We start from the raw sequence: 24,924 nt of genomic DNA, 5'->3' as shown, positions 1-24,924 counted from the left end.
GGATCCTCTCGTCCCTGTGAGTCCACCTGGTGATCTCGCCTCAGTTCCATTCGCGTCTCGGCCGCCTCTTTGCGTACGCGTGGATTTCTCCCCCCCCCTCTCCCCCGTTCCGCAGGGCGTGCGAGCGGTGGTGCAGTGGTTAGCGCACTGCACTGCGACCCCGGCAACCCGAGTTCGATTCCCGCTCACGACCAAGAGCAGTATCGGATATTTGAACCGATCCTGGGCTTCCCCTAGGTCGACTCAGACGTAAATTAGTACCTCTGGGCTACCTGTACGCACACGTGTGCGATATGTAGTCAACATGAGCACTGGGGAGACAAAGGCGACCGGGCGTGGTGCTGACCACCCACCCCGCCGTGTGCCGGCCTTCGTATGTGCTCGCTAACAGCACTTGGCCCAACAATCTGGTAAGGCGATACGGGGGATCTTTATCTTTGTATATCCGATTCGGTGCGGTGGCGCTCCGGTGTGCAACCTACCGACCCTGATCCCTCCCGTGACTCCCTCCCCCCTCCACCACCCTTGATCCCCCGTGCCCCCCCCCCCTCTGTTCCCCCCCTCCCCCACCCCTCCCCCCACCCCGCTCCATGACCGCGCCGCCGCGTGGCCCCAGGGTGGAGGTGCCATTTGTGCCGCCCAGCCCCGCCCCTTGCTCGCGGGGGGGAGGGGCAAGGGGGGGGGGCGGAGAGGGGGTGCTGCTGATGGTGGTGGTGATGGTGGTGGTATTAATAGGTGCTCGCTAACAGCTATTGCCGAAACAGGGTGCTCACTGCTGTAGGGGAAATCGATGTCTTTGTTAGTGATGATGATGGTCGTGATGATGATGGTCGTGATGATGATGGTAGTGATGATGGTGAGGGTCGTGATGGTGGGGGTCGTGATGGTGGGGTCGTGATGATGGTGGGGGTGATGATGATGATGGTCGTGATGATGGTGGGGGTCGTAATGATGGGGTCGTGATGGTGGTGGTGGTAGTGATGATGATGGTAGTGATGATGGTGGGGGTCGTGATGATGATGATGGTAGTGATGATGGTGGGGGTCGTAATTATGGTGGTGATGGTAGTCATGATGATGGTGGTGATGGTCGTGATGGTGGTAGTCATGATGATGGTAGTGATGGTGGTGATGATCGTGATGATGGTGGTGGTAGTGATGGTGGGGAGCGCTGGCGCAGCGGATAGCTCTGCGAGTTCCCGCTCTGAACCGGTCCTGTGCCTCCCCTAGGTCGACTCAGCCTAAAGTGAGTACCTGGTGCAGTGTAAACATCGCCACTGGGGAGACGAAGGCGGCTGGGTGTGTTGCTGCCCCCCTCCCTCTTCGCTTGTGTGCCATGCCGTGCCGGCCTTCATAGGTGCTGCTCGCTAACAGCACTTGTCCTAACAGTATCTTAAGACTACGAGGGGGACTTTTCTCTTTGATAGTCGTGATGATGATCGTGATGATACTGATGATGGTCGTGATGATACTAATAATGATGGCGGTGATTATGATACTGATGATGATGGTGGTGATAGTGTAAAGGGTAGTGGTAGTGATGATGATGGTGGTGATGATACTGATGATGATGGTGGTGATGGTTATTATTTTGTGGTAGTGATGATGTTGGATCAGGACGACGGCGATTTCTGCGTGGGGGTTGGGGTTCGAGTGGTGATGATACTGATGATGATGGTGGTGATGGTTATTATTTTGTGGTAGTGATGATGTTGGATCAGGACGACGGCGATTTCTGCGTGGGGGTTGGGGTTCGAGTCGCGATGCCGACACAAACCATGACCAGGGTGAGTGTGGTGATGGTGATAGCAATGGGGGTCATGGGAGCGATGGTGATGATGGTGATAGCGGTGGGAGTGATGGTGATGATGGGATGAAGGCAAGGCCGTAGCCATGGAGTCAACATTGGGGGGGACCAAATCTTCCAGGGTGTCTGGGGGTCCCAACCCAGAAAAATATAAAAATTAGAAAATTCATTTCCTGCCTAAAATATTTAAAAAGTCACTAACACATGGGATGGACTTTTTATTATTTTTTTACAATAGTGTCTAAGAGTGTATTGTATTACATTGCTCTGTTTAGACTTTTTTACCATTTCTTATTTCATTGTATGTAATGGCAGAGATTAGGGATTCATAAAGTACAACCATAACCACAATCATATAAAAATAAATCTATGCATTGATTTATATCAAGACAAGTCCAGATATTGTGGCCAAGGTTTAGCAAATTGTTGTTTTTATTATTTTTATCGCAATTAATGGGGGGGGGGGCGCATTTTGAGCATATTTGAATATTGGGGGGGGGGGGGGGGATGTGTGTCGTCGTCCCCAATATACATTGTAATTACGGCCTTGGATGAAGGTAATGGCGATGGAGTGATGGTGGTGATGGGGTGATGGGGGTGATGGTGATGGGTTGTGGCCCTAATGCCAGCATCTGTCTCGCCCGGACCGCAAAGCCCGGGGGCGGATCCCATGAAGAGCGCGTGTGTGAACACGTGCGCGTGTGTGCACGTGTTGGTGGTGTCTTTGTGAGCGTGTACATGTGTCGACTCGGCCTTTAAATGAGGACCGTGTGCGCTCGGAGTTGTCTGGTTACTCAACAGCTACTCATCGCTATCCGTCGGCCTATTTAGAAACTGGCAATCAGAAAACGTTAACGATGTAATTGTCAGCAGGCCCCATGCTGTAAGCAAGTGCGGAACGCAACCGTTATTATTCACTCTGCCTCTCTCTGTACGTAGGTTGAACTTCTTCCACACCGTACGTAGCCAACCGTGCTCATCGAAGGGCCATTGCCCGAAACGTCGTTCTATACTTGTTCTGTTTAAGGCCACACACGAGTGTTGTTGACGAATGCGTTCTGTGGTTGAATACCAACTCGGTAATGCACATGCTCGTCTGTCAATTAGAACCTTACACACACACACACGTGTTACCTTACACACGTGTTGCCTTACACACGCACACACGTGTTACCTTACACACGTGTTGCCTTACACACACACACACGTGTTACCTTACACACGTGTTGCCTTACACACACACGCACACACGTGTTACCTTACACACGTGTTGCCTTACACACGCACACACGTGTTACCTTACACACGTGTTGCCTTACACACACACGCACACATGTGTTACCTTACACACGTGTTGCCTTACACACACACGTGTTGCCTTACACACACACACGTGTTACCTTACACACGTGTTGCCTTACACACACACGTGTTGCCTTACACACACACACACGTGCTGCCTTACACACACACACACGTGTTACCTTACACACGTGTTGCCTTACACACACACACACACACGTGTTACCTTACACACGTGTTGCCTTACACACACACGTGTTGCCTTACACACACACACGTGTTACCTTACACACGTGTTGCCTTACACACACACGTGTTGCCTTACACACACACACACGTGCTGCCTTACACACACACACACGTGTTGCCTTACACACACACACGTGTTGCCTTACACACACACACACACACGTGCTGCCTTACACACACACACACGTGTTACCTTACACACACACGTGTTGCCTTACACACACGTGTTACCTTACACACACACACAGTGTTACCTTACACACGTGTTGCCTCACACACACACACGTTACCTCACACACACACACGTGTTACCTCACACACACACGTGTTACCTCACACACACACACACGTGTTACCTCACACACACACGTGTTACCTCACACACACACACGTGTTACCTTACACACACACACACGTGTTACCTTACACACACACACACGTGTTACCTTACACACGTGTTGCCTTACACACACACACGTGTTACCTTACACACACACACGTGTTGCCTTACACACACACGTGTTACCTTACCTTACACACACGTGTTACCTCACACACACACGTGTTACCTTACACACGTGTTACCTCACACACACACGTGTTACCTTACACACGTGTTGCCTTACACACACACGTGTTGCCTTACACACACACACGCGTGATGCCTTACACACACACGTGTTACCTTACACAAACACACGTGTTACCTTACCTTACACACACACACAGTGTTACCTTACACACACACAGTGTTACCTTACACACACACGTGTTGCCTTACACACACACACACACGTGTTGCCTTACACACACACGTGTTACCTTACACACGTGTTACATTTAAAACATACCCGCATCACTATATATTTTTTCAACCACGGAAAATCGTGATTTTAATTTTATTATTCAGAGAAATTGGTAAAAAGTCAAAAAAACAACCACGACCGTTAAAGGCACAACGGTTCGGCAGGGCCACCACCCACCACTCGCCATCGCCGCCTTCCTTCTGCCAGATCGCACATCCGATCTTCCCCGCCTCGTGGTGCAACTCCCACAGCCGGGATTTCGCTCTTCCGTTCGGTCGCCCACTTATGGGAGCCACTCCAACGTCCGTCTCGGTCTGACCTCACCAGCACCGACGCGGCCCCCACGACGACAATAACAACAGAACTGGAGAGTTAAAACGCACAAGTTTGTTGTTGTTGTTGTTGCAATGTGGAAGTCGCGGACTCTCCTCCCCCCTCTCGCAGCTCCGCCCTTCATCTCCTGCTCGCGCCACCTCCTCTTCTCGTCCTCTTCCCGAAGTCTCCTCCCGTCATCTCCATCTCGGCGCTCCTCCTGCTCCTCGTCACCCGCAGTACTGTGCCGAGCTCACGGCAGCCGAGGCGGCTCGAGGAGGCTGCGGCGCCCTCTGCTGCCGCCTCCCGTCACTGGGGACACGGCAAGGACACGAAGCCTCCTTGACTGACCCCACCATGACCCTGACCCCACCTTGACCCCACCATGACCCTGACCCCATCTTGATCCTGACCCCACCCTGACCTCACCATGACCCTGACCCCACCTTGACCCTGACCCCACCTTGACTAGCCCAGCCCCCCCCCCCCCCTTGGCTTAACCGCGCGTACCGCACGCAGCTCATCCGTCTCTCCGGCGAGTGGCGAGCCACGAGAAGCCCCGACTCGGAATCTCACCGGTCAGTTGCGACTGACGTGGCAACGATCGGTTTGCCGCCCGTCACGGTTTCCCCAGGATTTCCCTCTCGCTGAGCGACCTGGAGGCCATCTCGGGGAATCTCCCCGAGTCGTCCCGGGGCATGAAACGTCCCGGGTCTTGTGGCCTCTCAGTATCCACAATCACCTGGCGGCACGCGGCCACACAACTCTCTGCCGCTCTCGTCATGAGAGAATCGACTTCGCCAGGATACATCACATTGGTGTTGGCACCTGGCAGGTGGCCACTCTGGTGGCATATACCTGTCTGTATATTCGGAATAAGAAAAGGTTCTACAACGAACATACACGAGTCCAACTAAAATAAAAGTGTGCATCGTGGTGCATCGTGGTGGATGTAAAGCGCCCCCGAGTGGTGGAGTTCACGCGGACCACAAAGCGCAGCCCGCTTCGTGACGTTTTAATTTATTTATTAAGGATCCACCCTCTCGTATTCACCATCACCACAGTGCATTGCGGATCTTGAAATACTGAGGTTTTGTTTGTTGACTACAGAACTCGGGAAAAACAAGAATCTGCTGGTTCTATTGGTGACCGACCCCTGTGACGCGACACGCACGGACAGAAAGCCGCCGTCGACTGCCGTGCGGGTTTGCGCTGCTCCACGCGTGGAGGGAGGAGGGGTCCCTGAAACGTCGTTTCGTCATCCATTCGGTTCGCCACTGCCCGGCGGGACGGCTGCCACCGCACTCGCGCCGAGTCGTCTCGACAAGGCGGGACGCCACGAGTCGGGCCGGAGGCGACAGCCGCCAAGGACGGACAAGCCTCGTGGCGCATTTGGGCACAGGCGTGGAGAAGTCGCCACCCCCACCCCACAGAGGTCCGCCCGCTCACGGAGCCACGAGCCACGCGCGGCGCAGTCGTCTTGGCGACCGAGGCACACGGCGAGGCCTTCCTACAGCAGTGGGTAGAGCATGGCGTGGTTGACGTCTACTTGGCCCATGGTGACTCGTGGCCAAACTTACCTGACGCCGACTGCTGCCCTCTACTGTGGTGTCCTGCCCCCTGCTGTTGACTGCTGCCCCCTGCTGTTGACTGCTGCCCCCTGCTGTTGACTGCTGCCCCCTGCTGTTGACTGCTGCCCCCTGCTGTTGACTGCTGCCCCCTGCTGTCGTGTCCTGCCCCCTGCTGTTGACTGCTGCCCCCTGCTGTTGACTGCTGCCCCCTGCTGTTGACTGCTGCCTCCTGCTGTAGTGTCCTACCCCCTGCTGTTGACTGCTGCCCCCTGCTGTTGACTGCTGCCCCCTGCTGTTGACTGCTGCCCCCTGCTGTTGACTGCTGCCCCCTGCTGTTGACTGCTGCCCCCTGCTGTTGACTGCTGCCCCCTGCTGTTGACTGCTGCCCCCTGCTGTTGACTGCTGCCCCCTGCTGTTGACTGCTGCCCCCTGCTGTTGACTGCTGCCCCCTGCTGTTGACTGCTGCCCCCTGCTGTAGTGTCCTACCCCCTGCTGTTGACTGCTGCCCCCTGCTGTTGACTGATGCCCCTGCTGTTGACTGCTGCCCCCTGCTGTTGACTGCTGCCCCCTGCTGTTGACTGCTGTTGACTGCTGCCTCATGCTGTTGGCTGCTGCCCCCTGCTGTCGTGTCCTGCCCCCTGCTGTTGACTGCTGCCCCCTGCTGTTGGCTGCTGCCCACTGCTGTTGGCTGCTGCCCGCTACTGTCGTGTACTGCCCCCTGCTGTTGACTGCTGCCCGCTACTGTCCAGCTCGTGAGGGAGCTCGAGGGAAGGGGGAGTCATTGGGAAGTTGTCACCCATAAAGTCACGATGTGGTGTTTTGTGTCGTGTGGGTTCATTGTGAAGTGTGGTTGTGTGCAGTGTGGTTTGGCTGATGGTTGCGAGCTCGGGGCAATTTGATCCCTCGTCAACGATAGATGCATGGTCACGATTACATAAAAAAAAAGATTTTCTTTATCATTGTGAATATAGCAGCCACTAGTGGTTTAAAGCAAAAGTGTGAATTCTGAGCACGCGTGATCCCCGCGTTTACTGTGCGCGCGAGGTCGATATGGACCGACCGCTGACGCGTCGCTCAACCTGCAAACGTGAACCTCAAGAGTTTCCCGTGGAGCGACATTGAATCTCAAACTTACAAATTAATTGTAGGAATCAAAAGAATGCTAACACTACTTTAGCGCATAATTACAATGACGACGCCGTCATTTATCCAGGAAGGCTTCGCCAAGTCTCAAGACTTGTCAGGAGGGTGCCGACACGTTGGGATCTTTGGACAAATTCCACTGGTGAGATTTTGTCTTCTGGCGGGGAGCGGTGGCGACGTGGCCTAGAAGTGGCACGCTCTCCTCTCCTCGCAGAAGGTCGCAGTGCAGGGAGAGTGGCCGCCCCCCGTTTAATACCGCGGTATGGACGGGAAACACAACCGTGCACCGCCTCGCTCCACTCACAAGTGGACGTTAAAGATCCCGTGACGTCACGGGGTCACAGTGGCAGGACCCTCCTGGAAAGAGTCGTGGGACTGTGAGGATTTCCCAGACACACAAGTGAAATAGTTTTATCTCATAAGTGACTGAATAATAATATAACCTGGAGAAAGCCCATGCATACACGGGGATAACAGTTATCTCATGGCCACCTCAGATTGAATGTTACGACAATGAGCACGACGTCTGTGAATGAATCAGAAGATTGTCTCCGAATGAGGGACGTCGGACTATTGCGCAACCGCGCAGGTTTCCACGGGTGAGCTGGACAGCTCTCCCACGCCTCTCCCGAGTCCCACCGCGCGTTCGGCACCTGGTTCGACGTTTCGCTCCACATGCTGGAAGCTTCTTCTAGAACGTCAGACATGGTGCCGAAGACCACGCGGTAAGGCCCAGACAAGCGTGGGAGTGCTGTGGCCGTCGTGCGCACCGTGGCAGCGCCACCCACCCACCCACCCCTCCCTGGGATCCGTGGCCACAAGGAGGAACCCGCGGGGACGAGCACGCAGCAAGCACAGCAGGCATCACCCAGCGGGCGGGAGGGCGTGGACAAGCGGGCGAGTGGGAGGATGATTAAGCGGGTGAGTCGGAGAATGGGTGAGCGGGACGATGAGTGAGAGTGTAGGGGGATGAGCGAATGGGTGAATAGGACGAGTGAGCAGGTGAGGATGAGCGAGCGGGAGGATGAGCGAGCGGGCGAGGAGAGTGGGCGAGTAGGGGACGAGCGACAGGGCTACAGGCGTCATTCGGCCGGGTTTTGCGGGCGCCAGGCGGTGGAAAGGTATCGGCCGGGGAGCGCGGAGAGCGAGGGGGGGGGGGCCTGGAGGGAGTGGCACGGAGCTGGAGCGAGAGCTGGCGCTGGGGGGCAGCTCCCCCCAGGGCGGCAGGAAGAACCTGGGTCGGCAGCAGAGGAGGGCGGGAAGAGGGGGGCATGGGGCAGAGAATGCAGGAGCAGAGCACAGGGGCAGCACGCAGTGCACAGGCAGCACAGACCACACGGGCAGCGCACACACACACAGCACAGAGCATGTCGTTGTCGGAGACAAACTTGTGGTGGACAAATGGTAAAATGGAAATCCCCCGCTTTGTGGGCCCCAAAATATAATTTTCTTAAGGTTTTAGATTGTTAGGTTTTAGATTGTTCTCGTCACAAGCCAACCGTCCCTATCTCTTCATTACAATTTACTCCACTCCCTCGCGTGGGGGCGGCACCGCACGTGAGGCGAGGGGTGAACACGGGGAAGAGGCGCGGACACGAGCGGGCTGTGCGTGAACGCGTACGCGTGGGGAGTGCGTGCAAGTGAGCGCGTACGTGTGTGGTGTGCGTGTGTGGTGTGCGTGTGTGGTGTGCGTGTGTGGGGTGCGTGTGTGGTGTGCGTGTGTGGTGTGCGTGTGTGGTGTGCGTGTGTGGTGTGCGTGTGTGGTGTGCGTGTGTGGTGTGCGTGTGTGGTGTGCGTGTGTGGTGTGCGTGCGCGTGCCTGAGCAGAGCAGTAGTGTGCCGGTTCGCACGGTGCGCCAAGAAACCAGTTATCCGAGTTGGATTCCAGCTCCCGACCAATGCCGGTGACTGTCATGTAAACCAGTCCTGGGCCACCCTTATGTCGACTCAGCCCGAAATGAATACCTCATGCGGGGTAAAAGCATCAGCAATGGCCGGGTGTGGTGCTGAAAACATCACCCCTTTGTGCGTTATGCCGGATTGAATAGGTGCTCACTAATTTGCTCCAAAGACTACATTGACACGTGAGGTTTCACAGTATATTTGTCAATACTGTAACAGCAGTTTTAGGCAGTCACCAAAACAACAGTGGGAAAATGCAAACTCCCGAGCAAAAAAATATCAGTCACGATGGCCTAACCTCTGACCCCAGCCTCTTTCTATTTGCACCGTCTCCTCTTCCACCCCCCTCCCCCGGCCCTGTAGTGATCCCCACGGGTGCCCCCCACACAACTACACCTCCTGCCGTCCCCTTCGCCGGGACTATCGACACATCTTTGGGAACCGTCGGCGTCCGGCACCGGAGGAGTTGGCGCCAACTGAAGATTTCCCCAGCGATCCCCGATCCCTCTATCAGCCAATCGGTGCCCGCGGTTATCCTAGTGCCAACCTCTGGGAGACGGGGTTCTGCATGGGAGCCAAGACGCTGGTGCCGCCCACACGGGGGTGCGCACGCGTGCGGTGCCCGTGTGAATCTGGAGTGTGGCCAGGGATGGCGCGGAGGGCGGTGCGAGGAGGAGAGCTGTGAGGGGAGGGTGGGGTGGGCGACCTCGTTAGTAATACGCGAGGTTGCGCTCGCTCTTAGGCAGGGGCTGGCGGTGTTGGGGAGGGGAAAAGGGCGGTCTCACGATCCCGCTCCTGTGGGACAGCATGCAGCCAAACAAAGCAGCACATGTGCGTGCGTTAGCGCCCGTCGGCACGACAACAGGCGGCAGACGACGCGCGACGCACGGGCGCGACGCGGCACGCGCACGCACACACGGGAAGCATGCACGGCAAGCTCAGGCAGGGGGCGGACACAGTGACGTCAGCAGCAGCACGAGCGCTGGGGGACACGGGGCCGGGTAAAATCCACACGGCAAGTCTCGGCACCTCCTCCACTCCCGGGCCCGGAACCTCCCCTCTAACCTGCCCGGCTCACAACCTCCTCCACATCATCCTCCTCGTCCCAGAACCTCCTCCACAGTCCTCGTCCAAGGACCTCCTCCTCCACCCCCCAGGGCTCGCGTTTCCCAGCAGCGTTGGACTTGTAAACTGTTGCAGGGAATGGCGCGCGGGCCCACGCTGCGTGATGCTTGACGCACTACGTGTGGGGGTGCGGTGGTGTCGGCAAACACTACGCATTCAGAATATAATTTAAAGGTGCACAATGGGCAACTTTTATTTGATTTTGTCTTTAATAAGTACATTCAAGAAAGATAGTGCGAGTCAATCGTAACATCCCTTAACGGACAACTTAAAAATTACGACGATAATGATGATGACGATGATTACAGTGATGATGTTTTTACAAGAGATGAGGTCTGAGCGGAGGAGTAGAGTTGCGTACGCAACACGAGGACTGAGTCTCTGGTCATCAACCGCTGCCGTCCCCTCTCCGCTCAGCCACCGGCGCCAGCGGGATGGCGGGCGGCCGGGGTGAGGCCTAGCAAGGAGCCTTCCCGAGGCCAACGAAGGGGACACTGCCACGGTTCCCCGTGCCCGATCGACTACCACCGTGAAATGTTTTTTGTTCACCCCGAGAGCAAACCGGTGCACCTAACTCCTGGGTGAGACGCCAGCTACGTGTTTGTTCCCACGGATTTTATCCGGCCCCCTTGACAAGAGCGGTGCTTGGGATGAGTCAATTATTGAGTCAGAGTTGCCCGGGTGGGGGGGGGGGTTGGGGGAGGGGCGGGGGGTTATGAGACAGAGCTGCTCCCTCCGTAGGGGCAGGGTCAGTGTTGGGGTTGAGGAGGGGGGGGGGGCTCCGGTTGTTTTGTTAGGGGCGGTGCTCGGTCCCGCAGGCGCTCAGAGTAGTTGGGCAAACGGCTCGGGCAGGAGGAGGTCTTGTTAGCTGTTAGTGCACAACAGTCGTCACAGTCACACACGGGCGATCGCAGCTCGCTCGCTATCCCACACACGACGCCTTGCACGCGCTCACTCTCCCGTTCGCTCTCCCGCACGCGACGCCTTGCACGCGCTCACTCTCCCGTTCACTCTCCCGTTCGCTCTCCCGCACGCGACGCACCGCATGCTGCTCCATTGGTTAAACAGAGTTGTTACGCAAGGACGCGATGAGTAGCGCAGCGATGTCAGTTTGCGACCGTTCGCTCTCTGACCGAGGCCAGACTCGATGACTTCCACAAAACATTTGTTGGGTCACACGAGTTTAAGGCCACCGTGTGTCACACGTACACACACTGTGACACATGGCCACATACAAACCAACTAGTGGTAACACGAGCACACTGTCAGACACGAGCACCATCCCATGCAGACATAGATATACACACAGACAAAGATCCACCGTATAGCCTTAACAGACTGTTGGAGCAAGTGCTGTTAGCAAGTACCTATGAAGGCCGGAACAACACACGAGGGGGCAGTGTGGCCAGCACCACGCCCAGCCACCTTTGCCTCCCCAGAGTTAATATTTGCACACCGCACCAGGTACTCATTTAAGGTTGAGTAGACATGGACAAAGACACACGCACCACCACGAACGGGCACACATATACCCAAGCAGTAACGATTCTCTGCCCTCACGAATCGGCGAACTGCCACGCTTTGAGGTCAGCGAAGAGTCAAGTCCAGAGTTCACTACGCTTAACCAATCCGGTGAACGCGTGCACCTCGAGCGGCTGCCAAGCTCACTCCCCCCAGGTCTCACCTCACGACGGCCGCCCCGTTGACTCCACCGCCCGGCGTCCCCGCGGCCGCCCCCCCGGGGAACCCGGCCCCCGCCAGGGCGGGCTGCTGAGCGCCGCCGGTGAGGCCCGCGGCGCCGGGCACGGGGCTCCCGTCTCCCTTGAGCACCGCGATGCACTTCCAGTTGCCCAAGTAGTTGGCTGCGTGGGATAGCGAGAGACGGGGGAGAAGAGGGAATTAGGGGGCGTAACGCCGCATCGAGCGTTAACATGAAACGCATTCGGCTCGGTCTCCTCTCCAGCCCGGACCGCGCCCCCTCCACCTCTATCCAGACAAACCAGAAGCTGCTTGGGCACACGGTGAGCAGGCACTCGCTCGCTCGCACAGAGACACGCGCTCACATAAACAGGGACAAGCAACGATCCCCCGTGCAGCATTACAGCTTGGTGGGGCAATTGCTGTTGGTGAGGACGATATTAAGGCTGGCACGGCAAACGTGGCGTGGCCAGCACCACGCCTGGCCAGCTTTGTCTCCCCAGTGGTGATGTTTATATACGACCGCACCAGGTACTCATTTAAGGCTGCGTCAACCCTTGTATATCCATGGACCGGTTCAGTAAGTAACTACTGATGTTAGCTGTGGCTGCAAATTGAAGTCGGGATTTGGGTTCGCAGTGCAGTGTGCTAACCACTGCGCCACCGTTCCTCGCTATTGCGTTTTTTATGATACACAGACACACAAAAGCGAAGGTTGCCACCTGTCCTGGTTTTCCCCGGATGTCCCCTCTTTTTCTGCTGTTCTGGGAATTCTGAAAGTCTCCCCGGGACTTTAGAATAATAATATTTACTATAATTTCCACCACTCAACTTCCCATTATTATTATTCTTTTTACGATGCCTCAGGGGCAGCAACCCGAGCCGCTCCGGCGCCACCCACCCTTCCAGAGCCGCACGCAGCCGTCGTCGCCGGAGGATGCCAGCACGGTGCCCGTGATGTTCCAGCTCACGCGCCAAACCTGCGAGTTGTGGTCCTCAAACTGCGCCGCCGAGCGAATCTCGAACTTGCTCACGCCGCCCGCCGCGCTGCTCTCTCGCCTGCGGAACCGAACCATCCACCAAACGATCCATCCATCTACCCAACGATCCATCCATCCCTCCACATCCGACGATCCATCCCTTCCCATCCGACGATCAATCCCTTCCCATCCGACGATCAATCCCTCGATCCAACAATCCGTCCGACGATTCATCCCTCCATCGAGGATTTAAAAATGATTTCAATCCGGCCCACTTAACAAAAACGCACTTTCGAGAAAATACTATGTCCTTGAAAGGAAATAAATACATAAAAGGCACAATTTCGTGCAATCGCCCTTCTTTATAGCACATACATAGAAAAGCCAATCAGGCTTAGAGACTGCACTCAACACTATGGGCCCCGATGAGAATGACATTTGAAAACCTTTTCTGACGACCACTTTTTAAATGGGCATATGAACCGAGACACCGACAGTAGTAGCTATCGGCTCACGATGCACACGTCGCATCTCGTAATTAGAATCAACACTCTCTTCGTCGCGTGGAGACACATTTAAGCAATCATCAGGCGGGTGCGGTGTGTAAGGACGTAACTCGTGTTTCAAGGCGGGCGGTTGGGAAACGTGGCCGGTCGCCGGGACCGGAGGTTTGGAAACCCTGGCCGACGGTGTTTTGGGTTTTACGCAACCGGACTCCCGATTCGCATCTTGACAAAACGGCTCGAGTCACGCGACGTGCCTACCTCGGCTCGCTCGCTCGGGAGAGCCCCGCCAAGTCTCAACACTCTCTGTCCAGAGGGTCCTGCCCAAAGTGATCAACCACAGCGATACGGACGTTTCAACCCCAAAATCAAATATAAGCAACCTTTAGCCAAAGGTGCGAACCGGCCCATTCCGCTTCTCGAACCGGGCATGTTGACGCACACCTGTGACCCAGCACTTGAAAGGCAAGGGTTGAGGGATCATACGCAAATTTGCCAAACTGCCAATACCCGCTGCTGGGCTGCGAGAAGATGGCAGTGTGGCAAGCGAGTTCTTGAATCCATCTGTGCGGAGCTATTGAGTGTGACCCCCCTCATAAGTATGCATGGTGAGTTTTCTCCTGGATTTGTTTCCTCCCACATGAAGCCAAACGAATGGGATTTGTCAAACATGCCATCGCAGAAGCAGGACCCTTCGTGGGCATTTCCCAGTTTTCAAAACTATTAATTCAAATTTCCCAGTATAGTTCGAGTGGCGTTTCCAGTAAATAAACCTCAACAGATTCGAGTAAACAGTGCGGGGTCGTAAGGCCTTGTCGACCCGAACACAAGCACAGGAACATTAGTAAACATCAGACATGCCGCGCATCGCTAACGAGTTCCCAGAAGCGGCGTCTAAATGTGTCTCCTGCAGCAGCGGCTGTCGGTGACCGATGCACAACAAGCTGCATGGAACATAAATTACGTCAGCCTCGTGACTCCCTGCCTCCCCCGCCTCCCCCGCCTCCCCCGTTGCCCCTGCGTCCCCCGCCTCCCCTCTCCCCCGTCAACCCTCGCTGCCCCGCCTCCCCCGCTGCCCCGTCTCTCCCGCTGCCCCGCCTCCCCCGCTGCCCCGTCTCCCCCGCTGCCCCGTCTCCCCCGCTACCCCGTCTCCCCCGCTGCCCCGTTTCCCCCGCTGCCCCGCCTCCCCCGCTGCCCCGCCTCCCCATCTCCCCCGCAGCCCCGCCTCCCCCGCTGCCCCGTCTCCCCCGCTGCCCCGCCTCCCCCGTCTCCCCCGCTGCCCCGTCTCCCCCGCTGCCCCGTCTCCCACTGTCCCCTCTTCCTATGTCCTGTCTCCCACTGTCCTGTCTCTCTGTTCTCTCCCCCACTGTCCTGTCTCAAAGGTCTAGGACTCGTCCCCATGTACTCTGTAACCATTTCTCCCCGTCTCTCTGTGCTTCGTTCTGTGATCCAGCACCATGACCTTGTGCCCCGTCCCACAACCCCGTACTCCACCCTGTGACCCCACAAAACCCGAGTGACCTCGTGCCCGTGATCACGTCCCGCGGGCCTGTGTGCCATCCCGTGATCTCGTGCTCCGTCCCGTGACCCCGCCCCACACCCGTGCCGTGACCTTGCGCCTCGCACCGTAGTGGCTTGAGTGTGAAGATGCGCACGTCTCGCGACGCGACCGTGAGCAGGTGGTACGAGCGGCCGAGGTTGGGGGCGAACGCCAGATCGTGCACGGACTCCGTCACCATCATCAACGTCTCCACCTTCATGTACTTCCTGGGTCACGGCGGAGTGGGGGAGAGGGTCAGTGCAGAAAAAGGGCAGCATCGTCAGCACGGATGGTTCCGGTCACAGTCACAGGAAGCAAGGGGAAGCGCCTGCTGCTGCTCTGATAGGTCATCGCAGGTCAGGGTCGCCACGATGCGACATCCCTCCGGGAAGGCCAGCAAGCCGTGGGAAACGTGCATCTCTCCATTCTCCAGGATCTCAATAATATCCCTCACCACCGGACGACGCGACAAATCCGTAGCTTCCATCATCCACAAAGATTCTGGGGCACCACCCCTAAACCGCATCTGCTGCACAAACCGTAGCAACAGATGTACCACCTCAATTAAACAAACAGCTATTGCTCTACATCATCCATATGAAGAGAATGCAGTTCAGTGGCTCTCACGCTGTGGTACACGTGCCCCTGGGAGCACGATTGATAATTTTAGGGGGTACGCGAGACAATTCACGTAATGGCCGTGGTCACGTGGGGTAAAGTCACATGGGGGTAGGGTCACGGTGGGTACAGTCAAGGGGAGAGTCAGCAGCAAAGACGTGCCTCGGCCTTCCACATGTTTTGCGCGGGCTCTCTCTCCTTTCCATCATGTCAATCCCTATGTTTATTTCACAAACGAACAAAATTATGCAGGAAATTACTGTCAGAAAATGCCTCCAGGCTTCCACATCCAGTGAACCTCAGCCTAGCCCCTCTGCTTCATGGTCTACAGTAGTGGTATTTAAAAAAAACATTAAAGAGTAAATATTCTACTTTGAATAACTAGTTGTTATTAAGTATTAACAAAATGTTTTTGGTGTTGATTACGTGGAAATCCAATCAGTCGATTATTTTCAGCACCGCACATGCGGATAGGGGTGCACAGAACTGCTGATATCTCTGGCAGGGGGCACATGACAAGCAAAGAGATGGGAACAAACTGATCTAGGCCCTTGGCCTCTTAGGTCTCTTGGGCCTCTTGGGTCTCTTGGGCCACTGGGGCCGCTGGGACCGCTGGGGCCGTTAACCATTTCCCTGCAGTGTTCTATCCACCGCTCTGTCCATCGCCGGGTCTTAAAATCACGATAAACTTCCATTGCGTCACCATCAGCAATGCACGATCCACTGCTGGATGCAGGCCTCCCCCCAACCGACCTCAATCTCTTTACGGCTCTGCAACGTAACGATCCTTGCGGGCTTTCCGTATTTTAATTATGAACCGGCACGCACTGTGGTTTACCACTCACAGGTTTCCCGTAATCCTACTTCCCGTTTACACTGCCCTGCTACCCGTAAAGCGCTGCCCCACTTGCTGAGTTTTGTTGGTAGCTGCCCCCTCGCGCTGTGTTTGGTTGGTAGCTGCCCCACTCGCTGTTTGGTTATCAGTTTGCCCGGCTCCTCAACAGGAAGCATATGCGACCGTGCGTACGGGTACACAAGCGCGCGGTCTCATTATCGGCGTCCATCTCAAACCACGCAGGTCTCTTGTCTCAACTGTGCAGACTGAACGATCCACCCCCGACCCGCCCCTCTGCCGCCCGCCCCCCCGGTCCACCGTGGAGCCCTGGCCGCATCGCCACGTGCCTCGTGTTCTCGCTGTACTCGTAGATCTGCACCTTCCCTCCGCTCGACGAGGAGCCGTCATCGCTGCCCACCGCCAGCATCGGCGGGTGTCCCCGGAAACTGCGGAGGTAAACACGGCGAGGAGGGGGCAGGGGAGCAGAATCAAGCGCTACACGAAGGATGTCTTAAAAATGCCTAACTCAAGAGTGCCTTACGTCTCGTCTCAATCATTCCAACGCACCGCTGTAGTTATCTCCTAGGGGGCCCAAAGTGGCAGCTAACGCAACACAGCCCTACAAGTGGGCACTATTCTGCCTGTAGCAGGCGATGTTGCTATTGGTTTTCCCAATTAAATCATTTGGATCAGTGTTTCTGATTTGGGCCATGCCGCTAGCACATGTGGCCAACTCTCTCTTAAAAAAAAAGAACATTCGAGAAGAACAATACAAATGAGACGGCACAGATGAGAAACACGATGCCATAAAGTACAAAGCAGACAACACCATCCGAGTCGAGCGATACAGGTGAGGAATCGGTATGACCGAGACAAACGAAAATCCACTCTCAAGCCAAACCACTGCCCCCATGTCACGACAATTCATAGAATCAGTCAAGCCAGGGGGAGACGGGCAGGGGGCGATCGTTAAATCCTCAGCAATCGGTTCCCGTTAACTCGAGGACGCGGTACCTCCACCGCCCCACCCTGCCCCTTCTCCCCTCCACCCCTCCTCACCTGGACGGGTTCCAGGAGATGCAGCTGCAGCTGAGCTTGCAGGAGATCTCGTGCTGCAACGACCACTGGCTGAGGTTCATGACGTCGGGCGCCTCGTACACGCGCACCACCCCGTCCGCAGAGCAAGAGGCCAGTACCAGACCCAGGTGCTTCGGAGCGAACTTGACGTCCGTCACTGAGGTGCGGCTGTCCACCAGCGTGGTTCGCTTCACCTGAGGCAGACAACAGTCATACTTCAGCTCTCCCAAAGGGGGAGGTTGCGCCTTCTCCTCTGCTGCACCCTCGCTGCCTCGAACGACCTCCCACTGGCCATCCACGCTATGGGTTCTTAATGTTAATGGCCAAGGATCAGAGGGAAGAACTAAAGCACCCTTACGGTTTTTAGGGTTTCAACATTAGTGTACGGAAATCAAAATGAAGCCAGTATCAACAGTAGGATAGCTGTGAAAATATAAAGTTGAAATAACAACAGCAACTGTGCTTTACGTAACCTTCTCCAGAAATGGAAAATAAAACTCTCTCTCTCAGCAAACAATCGGACACAGCATAAACTCCCGTCTCGAGTGTTTATGGAAGGTACAAGCGACACCCACTCACTATCTTCTGAAGCCATCAACTGGATTTAAAATTTGAAGGTAACATTATTATCACTATGAAAGCGATATCCACACAAAACAAGTGACCCACTCTACATGGATGGTTGGCCACACAGCAGACCACACGGAAACTCCCACGCCTGCTGGGCCGCAGTTCACCTCTCTTTGCCTGAAAGGACATTTAGTGCATCATTTGTAAAACTTCCTATCGTCATCAGCATGATCAATCCACTGCTGGATGAGGGCCTCCACGAGCCAGAATGTAACAGTGTTTACGGGCTCCACGCGTTAAAATTACAACACGAGTGGAGGTGCCATGGGCGTGCGCTGTGGTTTCCCACGCACAGGTTTCCCGTAATCCATGGGTTTCCTGTTTCCCCAGCCCCACTTCTGCCTGTGAAGGGCTGTCATATACGCAAGAGGCAGCTCCCTATTGGCCTAAAAAACTAATTTTCATATAATTTGTTTATGGTTCCTACGATCACCATCAGCCATGATCAATCCACTGATGGGTTAAGGTCTCCCCAAGCCTTGATCATCTCTCAGCACTTACACAAAAGCTGATTTTATCACTCCATGTCCTCAGGAGATGTCCTCTCGTGTGTTGCGCGAATCGCAAATATCAGAATTGTACGTCAAGAGTTGATACGAATCCACGAATATGTGCGGAGTCACACCGATTGGCTGCAGTTGTGAATTTTAAATCGACTGTCACACCCCACCGCTTCTTCTTCATATGGTTTGGGAAGCAGTGATAGTTTGATGTCGAGGTTAGCAATCCATTCAAAAGCTTCAGGTGAGGTAGAGTGGTTGTGATGCCACTGGGAATGGATCTCTCAGGGCAGGAGTTCAGTATGTGGGCGATTGTCTGATTTGGGTGGCCAAAGTCACAATTTGGGCTGCTCCTCATGTTCCACTTGTGAAGCAAGTGGCCGCATCTTCCCTGGCTTAAGCGGTTGAGGGTTATTAAGTTTTCCCTGGAAGATCAATTACCAGGATGCATTTTTTTTTTACCAGGATACAATTGGTGATGTTTGCAGTTAATCAGGCAGTTGTGTCATCAAGAGGTAAGACTTTTATTAGTTTGTAGGGTTTGGAGTTTATCCAAAGTCACCGATACCACCCTCCCCCCCACCACCGCCGCCAACTCACCCAGTGGCTCTGGCTGCGCTGCCGGTCGTTGGACTCCCCGACGATCTCCTCCCACACGACGGCCGTGCGGTCGAACGAGCACGAGGCGAGGAGCTGCCCAAACTCGGGGTGCGCCCATGTGACACGCCACACCGAGCCGCTGTGCGTCTGTGGTGGCGTCAGAGACAGCGTCGCGCACCGTTAAACTGCCACGTGGTCAGGGCTGCTTGGCTCTGCGAGAGATCCGAATGGATACTTCGGCTCGTGAAATAATGCCGATCAAAAAATTCAAACCAAGATTTGCAATGAGCTACATTCAGCAAAAATTGGAGACTGAAGCATGGATGGTGCAGAGAAAATGTTACCGAATTAAATAAAAAAGAAAATAAATGTTTTTAGTTGGTCTTAAAAGCACCGATTGTCACAGCTGATCAGACTTCAGTTGACAGACTGTGTAAGATAACCGGGGCTACAGATGAAAAACTAATTTCTGCTGCACTTAGCCCAGTGGATTTCACAAAAAGCAGCAGGTCCACACCAGATGAGTGCAGGTTTTGTGATGATACATATGGGCAGATGGCATCATTCAGGTAGGCTGGATGACCAATTGTTTTTGCAATTAGGATAAAATTGGGGGCAAACAAGCACGGCCAGAGCTTAATTTCTCCCCGACTATTGTCTCAATCTCTGGTGAACTGGGATTCTTTCATGGGAATGAGTGATGATGATGGGTGCTTTTGACCAGGGTTTAATGTATCACTAAATCTGACACTGGACAGTCCCGACTGAAATTAAGACCTGGTTATGGTAAAAACACAATACAATGAATGTATAGCCTTTGCCAATCCAGTGCTGGATAAAGGGATCTCCACGCCTTGTGGGATAAGAAGAGTTGCACAATGCTGGTCAGCGAGGGGTGAATGTAGGGAGCTATGATGCGGGCGTGTAGATGTACAGTATAACATTTAAATTTGGTGCACTGCCTATCTTTCATGATCTGCTGAGATAAGGTACATTCTGAGTGACATGATTATAGACATACACAAACAGTTGGCATATAACAATGCAGCAGACACAAAGTCGTGGGGCATCTACAGGTCTGCCTGACCCTGCAGCTGAGGTTGACCTATTTTAATCTGTCCCCAGCAGGGAAGCGAGAGACACGCACCTTCCAGCTTGCCGTGCATTTCCACTCTCCGCTCTCGTTCCGATCCCACACCTGGAAGACAGCGTCATCACCGTTTGAACATTACTGAGTCACAGGTAGCTGGTTGGCTCAGTGTCGAGCTGTGATTCCGTGCACTAAGTTGATGTAAGTTTATGGTCTCAGCCCGATAATCAACAAGTCTTGTACACAACCCATTCTTATTACATTTAGTTCTGCACTCAATGTGACTAAATTCCAGTTGTGAGAATGATTAAAGTTTGACCATCATGTGACAAACTACTCTCATATGCACACCGGGGTGGAGAGTGCTGCCCCCTACTCTGTAGACCAAAGGTCACTTGCAGGGATCTCACAGAAATAGCGAAGTGATATCCACTTCTGTGGGCCGATCTTTAACATGAAGGAATCATAAAAAGCATACAGATTCGACAATAACACCGTCCTAAATGGTCCTTCTTTATAGCACATCGAGGCCAAGAGAGATTGTGAATAATAGCGGGAGGCTGCATTGTGTACACTGTAGGGCCTCTATATTAATGTAATTGTAATAATGTTTTCAGATAGTGTCATCTGTCCTCCGTTGTTGCTGGAGGGCGACTGCCTCAAACTTCCCACGAGCGTCCTTCACGAGCCTCCTCCATCGAGTCCGACCTTGACACCGCTGGAACCAGTCATCGGCAAGTGCACTAAGCTCCAGGTCTTTCTGTACCACACCATCCCGTATCTTCTCTAGCCCGTAACGCGCCCGTTTAGACCCCTCTATCTGACCAAACAGATGCTGCTTGGGCATGCGGGCTCCATGACACGGCCAATACAGCCTCGCCTGCCGGAGGAGCTCGCTGATGACAGGTTCTGTGTCCAAATCTTCCAAAGATCTGCGATCTCCTCACACGACCGAGCCTGGTTTAAACCCAGGATGCCGTCGTAGGCAGACCAATTTGAATGTTACGTTTTCACGTGGTTCCATAAATGTTTACACACACACATTCACACGTGTCGACTCGTCCGTCCAACAACAACACATTTTACATGAAAACTAAAGCCTTCCAGGACGTGTACATCGGCACAGGCGTCCTGTTATAACAAAACACGCGCGCTTTCTTTCCCCTTCACGCGGCGCGGCCTACGGCATCGCCTAGCGGGCACCGCCGCCCCGGATCGCACCGAGACCCCGCAGAGCCGCTAGCACCACCCCGTCTCCCCCCGTCCCACCACGGGGCGGTCAGGTCAACCCGATCCCGCCGCGTGTGCCGTCGCCCTGCTCGCCGTGCCTTGACGCTCTGGTCGCTGGAGCAGGTGGCGAGGCGCTGGCCGTGGAAGTCGTAGGAGACGTCGTGGATGAGGTCTTTGTGCTCCGCCGCGATGCTGCGCGCCGCATACATCGCGCGGCCTACACCGAAACTCGCGCGCGCAGCGACTCAGCGATTCACGCGAGTACCGATTCCCGCGTTTCCTCAGTCGATTCTTAACGCTGCACAGCCCTAGCCCAGAATGACTCGATTCGTCCAAATTAAATACCCAATCGATTCGATTTCTTTATTCAACTAATAAAGGCTTCATATTTAAATCGAAGTTTAATAAAGGCTTCTTAGATTTGTTCATCTTCTTTTGTAAATCTCTATCGATTTAATAATATTCGTTAGTCTATCGTCAACCTTAGCTGTCTCTAAATTATACAAACCAAATTAATTCGATGATCAAATGTTATCACCGTCGTTTAACGCTTCATCGGTGTTCGATGAACTTCTGTGTCGATTTGATTCCGCGCGATCGCCTTTGGCCACGCGTGCAAGCGGGGACTGTGCTACCCTACACAAGCACAAACACGTTCAGTGTCACTATCGCTGTGGCCTTACACGGACAAAAGTATTTCATAAGCGACGTTTCGGATAATGGCCCTTCTTCATCGCACGTCTGCGGATGGAAAATCGACTTCACTGATGTGCTGTAGAGAAGGGCCATTGCGGTGGTGGAGTGGGATTGGTGAACGAACCTTGGGCGACCCTCTCCCAATGAGTCACAACCCAAGGTAGTAAAACCTCACGCGGGCTGGGAAGTTTCCCCAGGAAGCCTTCCGAGCGAGGCTTTCCCAGGAACTGGCGAGTCCAAGGTGAATTAAGGTCGCGTGGTCCTGAGAAAATGTCTATAAAATGTCAACGTGAGCGTGGCCACATCTATGATTTACATTCTACTGTATGTGGCGTTCAGCCCAACTCGTGGGACGTGCGGGAGAGACCGCGAATTGGGACACAAATCTCTCGCAGCAGCTCGAGTCGGTCGGGATGACTCGTTAATAAGTAAAAACGTCACACGAGGAGATGGTGTGGCGAGCATCTATGCACCAAGACACACAACTCACACGACACTTTCTCATAATCTCACAACAGCAGCCGTCGTCACGCCGCTTGTGCCAGGCTAGGTGCACTCCGAGGCCACGTGAAGTGTCGCAGGCTCGCTGGCAGGTCACGGGATAGACCCAGGTGCCATGGGTTGACTAAGATGACTAACAGATGCACTAACTGTGCCGTTACACAGCTTTCGAGCAAGTTGCTGTCCACGCCTTTGTCTCCCGAGTGGCGATGTTTAAACACTGCACCAGGTACTCATTTGAGGCTGAGTGGACCTATGGGAGGGTCAGGACCGGTTCAGATAACCATGTAGCCCGTTATCACCGCTACACTAATGCTCCCCCCTACCCTAAACTCTCGTCCTCCCACACTCACCCACTCACACACCCCCTAACCCCTCTCACACTCACACACACTCACCCCCCTCACACTCACCCACTCACACACACTCACCCCCTAACCCCTCTCACACTCACCCACTCACACACACTCACCCCCTAACCCCTTTTTACACTCACCCACTCACTCACACACTCCCTCCCACACTCACCCACTCACACACACTCACCTCCCTCACACTCACCCACTCACACACACTTACCCCCTAACCCCTCTCACACTCACCCAGTCACACACACTCACCCCCTAACCCCTCTCACACTCACACACACTCACCCCCCTCACACTCACCCACTCACACACACTCACCCCCTAACCCCTCTCACACTCACCCACTCACACACACTCACCCCCTAACCCCTCTCACACTCCGCACTCAAACAACAACCGCCGTTCATCACCAAGTGATGGTGACGTCGCCACAGCGGAAGACACCCAGAGAGGTGCCATGGGATTATCTGAGGTGACTGGCAGATGCACCAGCTGTGCCAACCCCATCACACTAACTCGTTCCCTCACACACCCCTAACCCCCTCACACACTCACTCACACACTCACTCACACACTCACCCCCTAACACTTCACACACTCACTCCTTCACACACTCACACACGCACCCCCTAACCCCTCACACACTCACCCCTAAGCCCTCACTCATCACACTCACTCATTCCCTAACCCCTCACACACACACTCATCACACTCACTCATTCCCTCACACACTCCCTCCCTCACACTCACACACTCACTCCTTCACACACGCACCCCCTAACCCCTCATCACACTCACTCACTAACCCCTCACACTCCTTCACACACTTACACCCTAACCCTACACACACACTCATCACACTCACTCATTCCCTCACACACTCCCTCTCTCACACTCACACACTCACCCCCTAACCCCTCACTCACTCATCACACACACTAACCCCTCACACTCCCTCACACACTTACACCCTAACCCTACACACACACCCCCTAACCCTTCACTCACACATCCCTCACCCCTCACACACTCACCCCTCACACACATACTCACTCATCACACTCACACCTAACCCCTCACACTCCCTCCCTCACACACTCACTCACACACTCCCTCACACACACTCACCCCCTAACCCCTCCCTCACACTCCCTCCCTCACACTCACCCCCTAACCCCTCACACACTCACATACTCACCCCCTAACCCCTCACACACTCACTCATCACACACTCACCCCCTAACCCCTCACACTCACCCCATAACCCCTCACACACTCACATACTCACTCACCCCCTAATCCTTCACACACTCACTCATCACACACTCACTCATCACACACTCACACCCTAACCCCTCACACACTCACTCACACTCCCTCCCCCCTAAACCCTCACACACTCATCACACACTCACCCCTAAATCCTCACCCCCTCACCCCTCACACACTCACCCCCTCACCCCTCACACACTCACCCCCTCACACACCCCCTCACCCCTCACACACTCACCCCCTCACACACTCCCCCCCTCACCCCTCACACACTCCCTCACACACACTCACCCCCTCACACACACTCACCCCCTCCCCCCCTCACCCCTCACACACTCACTCATCACACACTCACCCCTTCACCCCTCACACACTCCCTCACACACACTCACCCCCTCACACACTCACCCCCTCACACACTCACCCCCTCACCCCTCACACACTCACCCCCTCACCCCCTCCCCCTCTCACCCCTCACACACTCACTCCCTCACACACTCACCCCCTCACACACTCACCCCCTCACACATTCACCCCCTCACCCCTCACACACTCACCCCCTCACCCCTCA

General features: G+C 54.8%; 1 protein-coding gene across 3 annotated transcripts; it reads right to left on the bottom strand.

The window, feature by feature from the left end:
• Positions 1-4,253: 4,253 nt before the first annotated feature.
• Positions 4,254-21,798, bottom strand: SEH1L (SEH1 like nucleoporin). Of its 3 annotated transcripts, none has more exons than XM_078879495.1 (9): positions 21,615-21,798; positions 20,344-20,394; positions 19,197-19,343; positions 17,449-17,660; positions 16,733-16,835; positions 15,023-15,159; positions 12,815-12,972; positions 11,900-12,077; positions 4,254-4,787 (listed from the first exon to the last, which is right to left on the bottom strand). In XM_078879495.1, the coding sequence occupies exons 1-9, from the start codon at positions 21,723-21,725 to the stop codon at positions 4,706-4,708; spliced, it is 1,179 nt and encodes a 392-aa protein (XP_078735621.1). In that variant the 5' UTR covers positions 21,726-21,798; the 3' UTR covers positions 4,254-4,705. The 3 variants fall into 3 exon arrangements, with proteins under 3 accessions (XP_078735621.1, XP_078735620.1, XP_078735622.1); XM_078879494.1 differs by lacking the exon at positions 4,254-4,787 and adding an exon at positions 9,488-9,885; XM_078879496.1 differs by lacking the exon at positions 4,254-4,787 and adding an exon at positions 10,388-11,083 and having other exon boundaries at positions 21,615-21,797.
• Positions 21,799-24,924: the final 3,126 nt, after the last annotated feature.

This window comes from Lampetra fluviatilis, chromosome 54, assembly GCF_964198595.1.
Source record: "Lampetra fluviatilis chromosome 54, kcLamFluv1.1, whole genome shotgun sequence".
NCBI classification, from domain to species: Eukaryota; Metazoa; Chordata; class Hyperoartia; order Petromyzontiformes; family Petromyzontidae; genus Lampetra; species Lampetra fluviatilis.
Note: the sequence above shows the minus strand (reverse complement) of the source record. Positions and strands in the feature narration are given on the sequence as shown.